This window comes from Hordeum vulgare, chromosome 6H, assembly GCF_904849725.1.
Source record: "Hordeum vulgare subsp. vulgare chromosome 6H, MorexV3_pseudomolecules_assembly, whole genome shotgun sequence".
In the NCBI taxonomy this organism is placed as follows: Eukaryota; Viridiplantae; Streptophyta; class Magnoliopsida; order Poales; family Poaceae; genus Hordeum; species Hordeum vulgare.
This window is the reverse complement of record NC_058523.1, coordinates 556,207,131-556,221,054: the sequence shown is the minus strand read 5'-3', so window position 1 is coordinate 556,221,054 and position 13,924 is coordinate 556,207,131. Positions and strand designations below refer to the sequence as shown.

Sequence of the window (13,924 nt, the reverse complement as noted above, 5' to 3'; positions counted from 1 at the left end):
ACCCAGTTATATAGTTATATGTTTTCCTATTTCTATGTTTTTTGCAATGCTACAAATCAATGAGTGACGTGCCCTTGCTTACGCTGTTTGTTTTGCAGAGTAGTTAAAATATGTAGAATACACTCCCATCGCTCAATTTCCTAAGGTTCTGAGTTTATAAATCCAGTTAAATTTAAATTTAAAAACTATCACCAAATTTGTATACAAAAGCCATTCCCATTAGCATAAATTAAAAGTTACACGACTTACATATCTGCAATATGGACCCTTATATCATTAAAATTGTATACAGAAGACTGTTTTACTAGTATAAAAACTTGGAAGTTACACGACTTCCATATTACTAAGAATTAAGCTTTAAAAACATGTTAACCAACAAAATATGGATTGGATTGTGTAGGATGAAAGTTATATCTTCAACTCATATCATTTGTCTATTGAATGATTAAAGTTAAAACCCCAAATTTTGAACACCTTATTCACTGGAATGGACACACGACAAGCAACAGTAGCTTTAAAATTTCTCACCATTTGCAGATTTTAGCACCACAGCTAGGCTGAATAAGTTAAAAACAAGCCTTCCAATTACCAAAACAGATCATCCTAGCAACAACCTCTCCGTCTCCAAAACAGGCAGCATTTGTTTTTGTGTTATGGAGACTGTCAAATCTGTTGACATAAAGTATATGATGATTCTATTGCATTGCGCGCTGGCGGGAAAAAACACGGCTAATTTCGACTAGTTACTAGCACAACCGGACCGGACGGAATAAATAACAGCAATCATCTTTAAACTTTCTCAAGCTCACTAAAGCTAGGGGAGACAAAACAAATCCTCTCATTCCACCTAACACTCGCAAGGGGGCGTTCCGTCTGTCTTTTCGGGAAATCGGATTCATCATCACCTCTCCTGACTGGCTGTCACCCTCTGCATGATCATCGCCTCGGCAGCCTGGATGGCCTCTGATGATCCAGTTATTGTCACTTTCCTGCACCAGCGAGCGGAAACTATAAGCTTCAGTGGCAGAGAGGTGATCACAGAGCTAAGCATGTCGCGGCTTAATGTTACCTGTCAGATGTGCCAGCTATGAAATCGCCCCTATCTGATATCTTAATCCTGGCACCACTAGCCTGCAGTCGCAACAAAATTACATGAGTTTGGTTTCCCTGAAACATGGTGCACTCATTCCATACAAAGCAGCAGCAGGTTTATGCAGATTTGCCATAAATCACAGAAGTATGCAAGACTAATATGTTTTCTGAACTAAAATGAGGGCAGACAACATGCTCCAATGATATCTGCTGCAGGCAAACAACATGACCAAAGGAGTGATGTTACCGCAACAGCTGTCTAAGTGCTGACTAACGCAAGGTGATACATCATAACAAGATTGCTCCAGGCAAAAATCTACATGCACCTCATTGTAGAACGGAGGGAATAATAAAATGCAGAAGCCTCGCCTATCTATACAATGAGCATACATGTGTCTATGTACAAGGCTCTGAGTAATTGACCATGTGCAGTAAAAAATACACTAATGAGGTTCAGATTCACATGGTGTAGGAAAATACCTGAATGATCTCTGTTATGTTCCTTCCTGCACGCCCTACAACTGCACCGATGTGTTCATCAGCAACACCTATGGTGTGTGATTCTTGGGCATCATTATTAGCAGGTGATCTAACAGGTGTACCAGGCTGAAAAGTTTCAACAGAAAACCATGGTTAGAACAATTTGAAAACATATATGAGGTTAACACTTCTACCCAAAATATAAAGCAAGAAAGAAGGTGCTGCCTCAGCATACAGTTTTACTCCCTCCGTTCCTAAATACAAGTCTTTTAAGAGATTCTACTGCGGACTACATATGGATGTATATAGACATACTTTAGAGTGTAAATTCACTCATTTTACTTCGTATGTACTCCCTCTGTACCTAAAATACTTGTAGTTGGGGAGAACTAGTCTAGTTCTCCCCAACTACAAGTATTTAGGTAAAGAGGGAGTAGTCCATACTGAAATCTCTTAAAAGACTTATATTTAAGAACGGAGGGAGTACAAAATAATTAAATATATGCATAGAGAATATCACCTGAAAGCATTAGAAGGCAAGAAAACTGGGCACATTAAATCTAACATCAAGGAGTCAGGGCACACAACATCAATCAGAAGTACAAACATTTACACATGCTAAGTGTAATACACATTTACACATATCTCTTCCTCGAAAAACAATGCTTAGTGCAATACACATTCTATTTCCAGTGCACTGTATAGAAAAATAGCGTTCACAAAAAATAATTGTCAGGTGTCTGGAAGTGTGATATACCTATTTATTTTTTTATGGACAGCCTAACATTAGTAGCGCCAACAGAATCATTCAGGATATAACCATAATAAAATTCATGAGATCAAATTTGCCTTCTTGCAATTCAAAGAATTGGATAGGAAAATGTTCATGCGCTTCCAAATGGACTATGCAAAACAGAAAGCAATTCTACTAGAAAGCATCTCATACATATCACCCGACTCCAACATCTCTCCTCAGGTGCACAACAAAAAGAGAACACATGATAGATCATTATCAACACAAATGGACTAGGTGTTCACAAAAAAGGTATACAACATGCAGTACAGCAAACACAAACCTTGTTGTTTTGGTACCTTCCACCACCACCACCACCACCAGGAGCAGCATACCCATTAGGTCCATAGTTCACAGTATTATTATATGGCACCGGTGGAATCATATAGCCAACAGGAACAGCGGCAGGGTAACTAGGGAAACCAAGGCCTGGATATTTTGAAGTGAAGGAAATGAGTAAGAGGAAATGGTCCATATCTGAAGGGTGAATCCATCTATAAATATCATGAATGAAAGGAGAAAGTCTAGCTACACATGCAAATATATCCCACCATTCTCAGTTGTGGCTTTTGTTTAAATGGTGTTATACTTATTTTTAGAGAAGCGTGATAAATGCAGAACATGTATTCTTCAAGCAAGAAAGGTATTATGAGAGGGCACCCCATTCAAACAAGCATAAAGCAGAGTGGTAACATTAGAACTAGAAAGTGGTGAAAATTCTAGGATTTACCTGCATATGGAAATGGTGAACTCAAATTAGGTGGGTAGTGAACATCCTCAGACAACTTGCTTAATATCAAATGTATGGCTCGCATCTGACTGTTTAAGGGTCCTGTGATAGTAACAAGCCTATCATGCAAACCAACAAAGTTGTTGTCCTGTGGTGAAATCTTGATTCCAGCATGTGAATCTTCAATGAATGACCTGAAGAGAGAGGGAACACCAGCTCTCAACATCCCAGGCAACAGAAACTAAAATAAAGTAAATACAAGAACAACGATGAAGCATGTGATAGAAGTCCAATCAGACCAGGCACATGAGTATTATCAAGAAAAGGACCATACAGTTCCTATTATCGTGCATCGGTTCACATATACTTCATCAGTTTTCTCAATAACAATAACATTACACCAACATTGAAAATTAAGTATCATAGTTGGGGTGAAATTTAATGACAGTATCAGATATTAGAACAGGTTTATTGATTAGGCATACTTGATTGTTGCTCCTCCTTTACCAATAATTCCACCACAAGAGCTGTTAGGAACTACAAGTCTAAATTTAGGCCTAGCTTCAGCTTCATTAGATTCTTCCCCCTGGAAAATAACAGGAGAATATCAGTTATCAAAACAATGGCAGCTTGGTCCTACAGACATGACCGTTTGCAAAACAAATTGATTTACCTCTGATAAGAGTTTCTCAAGTACCAACTCCATGGCCTTAACTACTTCATCAAACAGTCCAGAGACCATGATGATTCTGTCATTTGTACCAGGGAAAAACTCATGGCTGCGCGATAATTGAATACGAGCCCCAGACTGAGATTGGAAGTCATTAATAGTTGAACCACCCTTGCCAATGATACATCCTGCTGCTGTGTTAGACACCAGAAACCTCAAATGTGTTGGCTTCTCTTTGTCATCTGGGGAGAAAAATCAACTTCAGATTCAGAATTATATGCAAGAAAGATGAATGGCAATAGCAATAACCATGCTATTATGTGTTCAATCATATATTTACCAAGGCCAAGATACAAAAGCAACCCATGATGCACAACAAATAACATAGCAATTTTATAGGTAGGTTAACCATGTGATTGCACCTAACGTCCAAAGAACAAGCATGTAATGTATAGGGTTTTTCAGCACAAAAACATATTTTCCATAACTTCACTGAGGTCAAGAAACAGAAGCAAGCATATTTTCCATGACTTCACTGAAGTCGAGAAACAGAAGCAACCCATGATGCACAACAAATAACATATAGCAATTTTATAGGTTAATGATATGGTTGCACCTAGAGTCCAAAGAGCACACATGTGAATTAGAGGACCTCATGTACGAAAAAAGACATTTTCCATGTTGTAGTTCACCTAAAACAGTTCAGTAGCTGAAAATGCCAAGGACTGGAACAAATTTCACTACGAAACGGAAAGAGCACCTTCATTCACGCACCTACTTTGTGTTCTGATACAATCTACCGTTAAATAAAGAATTGTTGCGCTAGAAAGGCAGTAGTATGCCTTTACGAATTCCAAGTTAAGAATTACGTTACTAGTTGTCTACACATAAATGCTTTGAAGTCGGGTGGAAAGAGCAACTAATGATGCACTGTAATAAACAGAGCAATTGTAGAGTCAACCGTTGGACACGGTAAGGCCCGGCATACTAATTTGGTAGGTTTTGACTACGAGTAGTGCTTCCCAGTGTGCACCTCCTAAAACACTTTCGCCGTGCCAACAGCTGGAATAAACTGAACTACGAAGCAACAAGCAAAACCATCCGCCCGCCGATTTCGTGCTCAGAAACAAACTATCATCATTCATCGCGCATCCGAAGCGGCCTAAATAAATGTAGCTATGCGCTAGTAACCGAATGGAACCAGCGTAATCATGCCGAAGTGTGCAAAGTGTACTACGTTGGCAACCCCTCGAACAAGCATGGTCACCGAAAACAACCAGCCAACGAAGCAGGACGCGTTAACCGAACCGCGCACTGAATCATTTACACTGCACCAAATCTCCCCGTGCACTGCACCGGGGAGGTCAACCAACCGGGCGCAGCAGCACCGTGAGGCGCAAAACGAAGGGGCTGAGCATGAACGAATGATCCTTGGCGAGTCGTGAGCGGCCGCTGCCGTGGAACCGGGCGCCACCACAGCGGGCGCCCGTGCGCGCAGATCTCGGGCCCGGGGCGGGGCGCGAGGGCCCGGATCTCGCGGATCCGTCGCCCGCGTTGGTACGCGGCGGAGCGGAGCGCGTGGGGGAGGAGAAGAGAGTTCGTGCGGACGCGGGGCGGCGTTTGCCGGTGGCCCGGTGGTTAGGTAGTTACCTTCGTGGTCGGCGGCGGGGTCGTGGTCGGCGTCGGGGCGGTCCTGCGGGGGCGGCGGGGAGGAGCGGGGCGCGCGCTTGGGCGCGGTGTCGGGCGAGGACGCGTAGGGGGAGCCCGGGGCCTCCATCTGCTGCCGGCGGCAGTGGGCGGGGGGCGGGGGCGGAGGCGGAGGCGGGGAGCACGGGGGGGAGAGGGGACGGGGTGGGGAGCAATGGTAGATCGCTGTGGGCCTACGCCATCAGAGGAGGGATTGAGACGAGACGAGACGAGGGTTTGGCCGCGCCTTGGGCCGCCTCTTTATCCATCCAACGCTTTCTATTTCTTCTGGCCCATCCTTCTCCTATCGTCTTCGTGTGTGTGTGTGCGCGCGCTGCCGGCAACTGAAATTTTTTGTTTTTGTCTTGGTCCACGATAGACAGAAATTTGCCAAACCGATGGTGCCCGGGAAATACACTTTCCCGGGGTGCATGATACAAATGCCGGTGTGGCCAAAATTGTAGTATTTCTCCTCCTTTCTCTTTGATGAAGAAAAGTGTATTTCTTTATACGGTGCCGATAACTTTCATTATCAGTGCATAAATGGCGTATACGCTGTAACCACGCTTCACGGCGCAAAGGAACAAGGAATGCCAACAACGCGGGCTCTATCTTAATCTTATCCGTTAACACGATCTCTATCCAAAGCTTGTTTATGGCAACACAAGGCGGGCCCTTGATTTTTTTTTTCTTTCTTTCTTTTTTGCAAGAGAAACTTCTCTCAATCCTCTAGAGTTGTACAACAAGGACGCTCAACCGGCGGCTCATTTTTCTTTTCCTTTTTATTTTTGTTATTGTTTTTTTTGGAGGACTTTTTTGTTGTTGTTGTTATGCTTGTTAACTAGAGCCTTGTGTTAGTGGAGCTCAAGTTGTGTGTGTTCAAGGGTTTAGATAGTTACTCCCTCGTAAACTAATATAAGAGTATTTAGAACACTATTTTAATAATCTAAACGTCTTTATATTAATTTACAGAAGGATTAGAATGTAGCCAACAAACACATAAAGTTTGTGTATCTACTTTCCCGTCTGCATATATAATATACAAATGTCGGTGTGGCCAAAACTGTATTTGTCCTTCTTTTTCTATAAAGAAGAAAAGCGTATTTATATCGTGTCTATAACTTTCATTATTAGTGTACACACTCCCCTTTATGGGCGCAAAATAACAAAGAATGCCAACAACGCAGGCTCTATCTTAATCTTATTCGTTAACATGATCTCTATCCGAAGCTTGTTTATGGCGTCCGTCTAGGCGACCTGAGCTGGCTGGTCACCCAACACGAGACGGGTCCTAGAGTTTTTCTTCCTTCTCTACAAGAAATTTCCAAGCGGGCTCTAGAGTTGTACAACAACAACACTTAACTAGCGTCTCAATTTCCTTTTCTATTTCTTCTTGTTGTATGCATGCTAACTAGAGCCTGGTTCAAATTTATATGTGTTCAAGGGTTTAGATAGTTACAAGGGAGCCAACAAACACATAAAGTTTGTGTATTTGTTTTTCTTGTCGAATCAAAACATTATTGCACAAATCTTGATGAGTTGGATTTATTTTCAGACAGTTGTGGTGGGGTAGGAATGTCACCAATGTTTGTTTCGGAACACGAGTTTATTTGACTCCGTTGTGGCCACAGCCCACAAGTGTATTTGTTCTTCTTTCCTCCGTTCGTTTCCTTTCAAGAAAAGCATATTTATTTAACGCTGATAACTTTTTATTAGTGTGTATACATACAACACTAGTCACGCTTCACAATGCAAAAGAACAAGGAATGCCAACAGCGCGGGCTCTATCTTAATCTTATCCGGTAACATGACCTCTATCCAAAGATTGCTCATCGCACTTGGGTGACCCGAGCCGGCTGGTCACCCAACACAAGACGGACCCTAGAGTTTTTCTTCTTTTTCTAGATAAAAATTGCCAGGCGAGCTCTAGAGTTGTATAACAAGGACGCTCAACTAGGGTCTCTTTTTCGTTCTCGTTTTCTTTATGCGTGTTAAGTAGGGCCTTCTGTATATGTGTTCAAGGGTTTTAGATAGTTCTAATGTACACAGCAAACAAATAAAGTTTGAGTATCTATTTTTCTTGCTGAATCAATATGTTATTGCACAATTCATGATGGGTTGGGTTTATTTTGAGCCAGTTATGGTGAGGTAGGAAAGTCGCTATTGTTTTTTGGGTTTAGATTTGCACATTGTTATGCAAACTGCATATCAAATCAAGGGAAACCATATGATGCATAAGGCTCACTCCTTGCATACACACTATAAATGATACTCCCTCCTTTCCGGTTTCATAGGACTCGTCTCAAAAATTTCAGATTTTCATTATACTAGACTCATTTCGAGTCTAATTGAGTTAAAGTGCTTTGAGTCTCACGCCATATTTAATTCATAGAGATAAGAGAAAGAAAATTAATGACTATGCATGCATCTTTTTCTACATGTACCATGCAAGTTCAATGAAAGGGATGATGCTACATTTATTGCCTCGGAAATTAAATATGTGAGAAATATTTTATTTATTAGTTAGAACTAGTGTCATCCACTTACACTTCACCTTGATTGATGAGATTTCAGATTTGAACCTTGTAAAACGGAAAGAAGGAAGTAGTGTCTTATCTAGTTCAAAGTGAGAAGTTTTGTGTGAACTGCGTACCATACCAAAAGAAACCCATGTTTTTTTATGCGAGTTGAGTTGAACGATTCTCAGGTAAGCCCAAATGCAACATATGTACTACCTCCATCCGAAAATACTTGTCCTAGAGATGAATGTATCTAGACTTATTTTAATTATAGATACATTCATTATATGCATTTTTAGGACAAGTATTTCCGGACGGAGGGAGTATGTGATACTCTCTATGTAGTGATCCAAATACTCTTATATTTTTCTTTACAAAGGGGGGATATCTTAATTAATGTACTCTTAAACAAGCAACACAACAGTTCCCTTAGGACAAAGCACTCATCTTTTTCTTGATACAACTCTTTTAGTATTCCCCACAAAAAAAGGCATATAGATGATTATCTAATTTACTTATTTGCACACAAAACAGACAAGCATGATTCTGGAAACATCGACAAACATTATAGATGCCTACCATGAATATATAATAAGTAAACTAAAATAGACGCAAATAATAATATATATTTGTAATTCATTAAGTCGAGCCAATTAGCCATTGAAGACTCGTCTATCCAACCATCCATCTGCCATCAAACACTTTTTTTCTAGGTCATCGTTTTCGTATTATGCCCGGATACCACTACGACTCCATTGTGTCGGGGAAGTACACTTTCCTAGATATAAAATACAAATATGAGTGAGGCCAAAAATGTATTTATCTTTCTTTTGTTCGAACAAAGGCGTATTTATCTTAAGCCGACAACATTTATTAGTATACACTCTAATCACGTTTCATGTCACAAGGAACAAGGGAGGCGAGCACCGTGAGCTCTGTCGAAATCTTATATGTTAATATGATCTTTGTCCCAAAAAAACCTATTTATCTCACGCCAACGACTTTTATTAGCGTACACTCTAACTAGAGAATAATCAACATACTTTTTTTAAGGAGACGTAACAGTCATAGGAGAACCCATTCCTTGATATTTACATTCTAGAACTAACTTCCTTCAAAAAAAAGTATGTGGATGATGGAAGAGGTGTTTTGGCTCCGGGTGCATTTGCACCCAGATGAACAGTAAGCCCAAAAATAATATTAAGTATTTTTAAAAAATTCTGAAATTTTTTGTTGATGATTGCATTAGTGTCGGAAACATGCATGACAATTTACGTGCGATAAAGAGCAGGGCAAAAAAAATTGGGGTAACTCTTGGTGTTCAATTTATTTTTTTGCGCAAGCCAAAATGTCTAACTTTTTTGCCTCAAAATTAGCAGGTAGCATTTGGATGTGACTAAGTACACAAATAAAAAAATCAATTTTTTTTCATTTTAAACTTTTTTTGGCCCCGGGAGCCGAAATGCATTTCCGTGTAGATGATTCTCTAGTTTACTTATTTGCACACACACAAAACAAACATGATTCTAGAAACATCGATAAACTTTATAGATCTTTGTTAAGGTATCTAAGTAAAATAGAAACAGATACCAACATATATTTGGAATTCGTTAAAGTCATACAGATTAGTATTTGGCTAGATGTGTTTTGGTTAAATTAAGAAAGAATAATAAAATGGTGTGTTTCAAATAAAAATCATGTTATACTCCACTTAATTAACTCTTCAAATTAAGTGTAATTAAATTTTGCACGACTAGTGTTAAAATTATATAGTGTTTTTTCCTTAATATTTTGTTACATCATTATATAATTGCTACTCCCTCCCTTTCAAAATAAGTGACTTAAAAACGACTTAACTTTGCACTAACTTTAGTATAAAGTTGAGTCACTTTTGAGTCATTTATTTTGGTATGGAGAGAGTACTACAATAAAAAATAAGTAAGTCGACATAATCTATGAAACAAAATAATTTGTGACTGTAAAAGGTTAAAACGTTTAGTCTAAATAAATGTAATGTCACGTGATTTAGAGAAAGCGAGGATTTTGTTCTTTTTTAATGTGCATTACATTCGTGTAATCAAAATCAAAGGTATATTTAAAATGTTATTTTAAAATTATGAGAAGTTATTAAATTTGGCCCTAATATTTTCTCATTTTAAAGTATTTGAATCACAATTCAAATAAGAAAAACATTGAGGAATAAAAATGCATAAATTACATCAGAAACAATTATATAAGAAATTTAAATAATAAAAGAGTGAGAACTAAAAATGAAATTCTTAATACAAACTCAGAGTCAAAAGGTATGTTATAAAAATGAATAAAATAACATTTTATTCATAAAGATTATTATTAAAAAAAGTGATTATAGAAGACATGTGAAATAATAAAAGTTATTAATAAATATATAATATAATATTCTTATGATATTACATTGTACCAATTTGGCTATTTTGGACGGACACGCCCACTTGGTGGTCTTTCTCTTCCTCTCGTGGAGCATATGATACTTTCTCCTACGGTCCTACCTTCACAATCGGTGAACATGATCCCTTTCGTGAAAGTTTGTTGCCTTCGTGCAACGTATGTGCATGAACTTGTGATTTCATCACGAGGGATATGAGCAGGCATCCTTGTGTTCATCTCTACAAAATAATTTGTTGGTCCAATAAAATGATAAAATAGTGGTTCTACGGTAACTACAATATCATAGAAACATAAAAGAATCCAAGTCAAAATCAAAATTAAGATCAAAGTATGCAAAAAAAGTATGCATACCCTAATCATCACAATGCTAAGCACATATAGCACGGATTCACGAGAAATAAGTTGTGATCAGAGTAGAACACAAGCAATAAATCAATCATGCGAAAGAGTTCGAACTGAAATTGAACGAGTAGAGACATCACAATGTTTTGGTAGGATTTGAAGAGGTTTGGGAGAAAGAAGAAGAAAGAAAGAACAAGGAGGAAGAATACCTCCCGCCTCAACCGTTTTGGCATTGTCGAGGCACAGTACGAGCGTGTCACCATCTTGCTCTCTTTTGTTAAATTGTTCTGTGTGCATATCATACGAGCATTAATATGAGCGAACTTTCTATTTGTCTGGGTGATGGCACGGTACGGGCATCTCATCCTTTGGACCTTCCTTTGTCTTTTGTTGGCTCGCCTTGTTGCTGGCACGACCGGGTGGTCTTACCAGCAGACATCGTCTTTTCTTCTGTATCACCTAGAACTTCGCTTTCTTCGAACCATCACCCTCTTCATAAATCAATGACCAAGTTTGCTACTTTAAAAATTAAAAATTAACTTGATTATTCAAATATAAAATGGGCTTCTATGAGTGAATCCTAATTTTGGGGGTCTTCTATTTCCAAACTAGCTGCCACGAGTAGCACCGACACGAATCCAATCCTAAATAGACGTCAAATTAAACAAAGGCAAATTCAATTGTTCAATTGCGTGTTCAGTCACTAATTAAATCGACTTAAGATGGGGGGTTTCCATTAGAAACGTATCGTACCAGGCCGCTTCACCATGAAGCTCATGCGCACGGTCAGAGTGGACACTAGCGGCTGCTACGGGCACGACGGCTGCGGCTATGTGGGATATGCAACTGCTCGCTAGGGGGTCGGGTCGGGCTAAATTAGGCAAAAAAACATAGACAACTCAGCCAGCCCAGGTTCCACTTGTCATAGGTTGTAACGGCCAGACCCACAGGGCATATGCGGCCCACATGTCTTAAGATCTCCGCCCCCACTTGTTAACTGAGGAGGTAACAGTCAACTGCGTTGACCCGATGACAAAGCTTCGTTTGGGTTTTTGTGGGAGTGGTACAAGTAAAGGAGGACAAAAGTAAAGAAATTTATAATCCTTAAACAAAACTGAGCACAAAAGTAAAGAAATTTATAATCCTTAAACAAAACTGAGCACGACTAAAAAACCAGAGCCATTTTTTTAAGGTTACCGGGGGAGGGCCTTGCCCTCCACCTGAATTATACTCCCTCCATTTTTAAATATAAGGTGTGTTATTATTTTTAAAGTCAAACTTCTCTAACTTTGATCAAGTTTATTGATAAAAATATCAATGTTTAGAATACCAAATCATTATCACTAGATTAACCATGAAATATATTTTTATACTTTGTATTTTTAGTATTCTACATGTTTATATATTTTCCTATAAACTTGGTCAAACATAGACATCCTTTGACTTTTTAAAAAAGTAATACACCTTATATTAAGGATATAAGGAACGGAGGGACTATTCAATTTTATCTATAAGGCTTTGCAGCCTCGCAAGATAGGTTCAAGCGAACAAGAAGTACATGTGGTACAAGGGAGAAGAGATAAACAAAAAACGCAGGGCAACAACACTGATAACAAGGATAACAAGGAAGGAAAACACCACAAAAGAGCACCATAGGAGAAGACAAGATTGGCTAGCCGGACCAAACCGCGACACTACACGGTCGACGCAGTCCAACGGCACCTCATAAACCAAGACCGAACAACGCCGCGACACAGGGCATGTATCGCGAGATACAGTCAAAGCAAGGCCGAGACGACACCACAACACATGTGTGCCAGCGGCATAGTCGAGGGGCATCGCCTACCAAAACCAACCTGTAGCACTGCATCGTCGACGCAATCCAACGACACCTCACAAATCAAGACTGCACAACGCCGCGACACCACCTGTGTTGGGGGTGCATTCGAACGATAATGCGAGGCCGACACGACGCCACGACACCTGCGTGCCAACAACGTAGCCGTGGGGACCGCCAAGCAAAAACGCACCAAAAGCACTCGAGCACGACACACACCACCGTCGACCCCAGACTGGCCGCACCACCACCACCGACCACCCACCTCCAACTAGCCAGACACCACTCTAAATCTCAGGCAAGCAGCACGGATCAACATCTCCTAAGACATACGCCACCAAGATAGTAAACGACGTCAAGGACACCGCCGCTGTCCGATCCAAACCGCTGAATCTAAGTCTTTCACCCAGAGAATGAACAGAGTAGGCGAAGAACCAATGCCACACACTACGACGCCTCCAGAGAGGGATCCGACACCAAAGAACGCCGCTGCCAACCGAGGTCAACACAGGGCTTTCACCTGTAGCATCACCCGCACCACCCCATCGCTGAGCCACGATGCTGCTGAGGCCGGAGCCACCGCCACCGGCCACCCACCTACACCACCGCCACATAGAACCCCGTCGGCAACATCCATCGCCAACCCCCCGGCCGTGGCCACGGAAGACCGCCGCCCAAGCAAGGTGCTGCCACTTGACCGCATCTGGACGCCAGGATGCCTCACAAACCAAGCACAACAGCACACCACCTCCACCTCGCCGACCATGCCACCACGCCGCACCGCCCCACCATCATCCTCCGGACGTGGCCACCTGGAGCACCGACGGAGCGAGTCAGCCGCTGGGCATGGAGCTCCCCCAGATCGATTGTGGCTGACCCACCGCCGTCCATGCGTCATGCTGCTCGCGTCGCCTCAAGGCCATTATACAAAGGTATTTAAAAGAGAAACAATGATCCTAATAGGGCCTTAAAGGAATGAACCCTGGATCGTTCCGTTCAGAAAGAATGACGGTCAATACTACTAGCTCCGTCCCGATGTATAAGTCATTCGCGTAGTTCTAGGTCAACAATTTAACTATCTAAATATGTATCATATATGATAAAAAATAGTATATATTTAGAAACTACGTCCGTGCAGAAATCTAATGATATACTTTTCATGACATATAACATATATTTAAATCCTCAAATCGATAACCCAGAACTACGCAAATGACTTATACACCGGGATAGAGGGAGTACGAGCTTCCTTCCCGGCACATAGCTAGCATCCCCATGGCACGTGGTCCCACGTGTCATTGATACAGCAAAGATGCAAGAGTTGGAGAACGTCATTCTCTGTCATCCA

General features: G+C 40.8%; 1 protein-coding gene across 1 annotated transcript; it reads right to left on the bottom strand.

Annotated features, from left to right (window-relative positions):
• Window positions 1–562: 562 nt before the first annotated feature.
• LOC123401447 (protein BTR1) lies at window positions 563–5,634 on the bottom strand. Its single transcript, XM_045095263.1, has 8 exons — window positions 5,416–5,634; window positions 3,769–4,007; window positions 3,581–3,681; window positions 3,096–3,289; window positions 2,649–2,794; window positions 1,573–1,698; window positions 1,070–1,131; window positions 563–989 (listed from the first exon to the last, which is right to left on the bottom strand). Exons 1-8 carry the CDS (start codon window positions 5,540–5,542, stop codon window positions 902–904), a joined length of 1,083 nt encoding a protein of 360 aa, XP_044951198.1. The 5' UTR covers window positions 5,543–5,634; the 3' UTR covers window positions 563–901.
• Between the last annotated feature and the right edge of the window lie 8,290 nt (window positions 5,635–13,924).

Coding starts and splice junctions, on each gene's coding strand:
- LOC123401447 (XM_045095263.1), bottom strand. CDS start 5,542: ATGGAGGCCCCGGGCTCCCCCTACGCGTCCTCGCCCGACACCGCGCCC. Junction 3,682..3,768: donor TTGAGAAACTCTTATCAGAG/GTAAATCAATTT, acceptor GTTATTTTCCAG/GGGGAAGAATCTAATGAAGC. Junction 3,290..3,580: donor AAAGGAGGAGCAACAATCAA/GTATGCCTAATC, acceptor CTCTCTCTTCAG/GTCATTCATTGAAGATTCAC.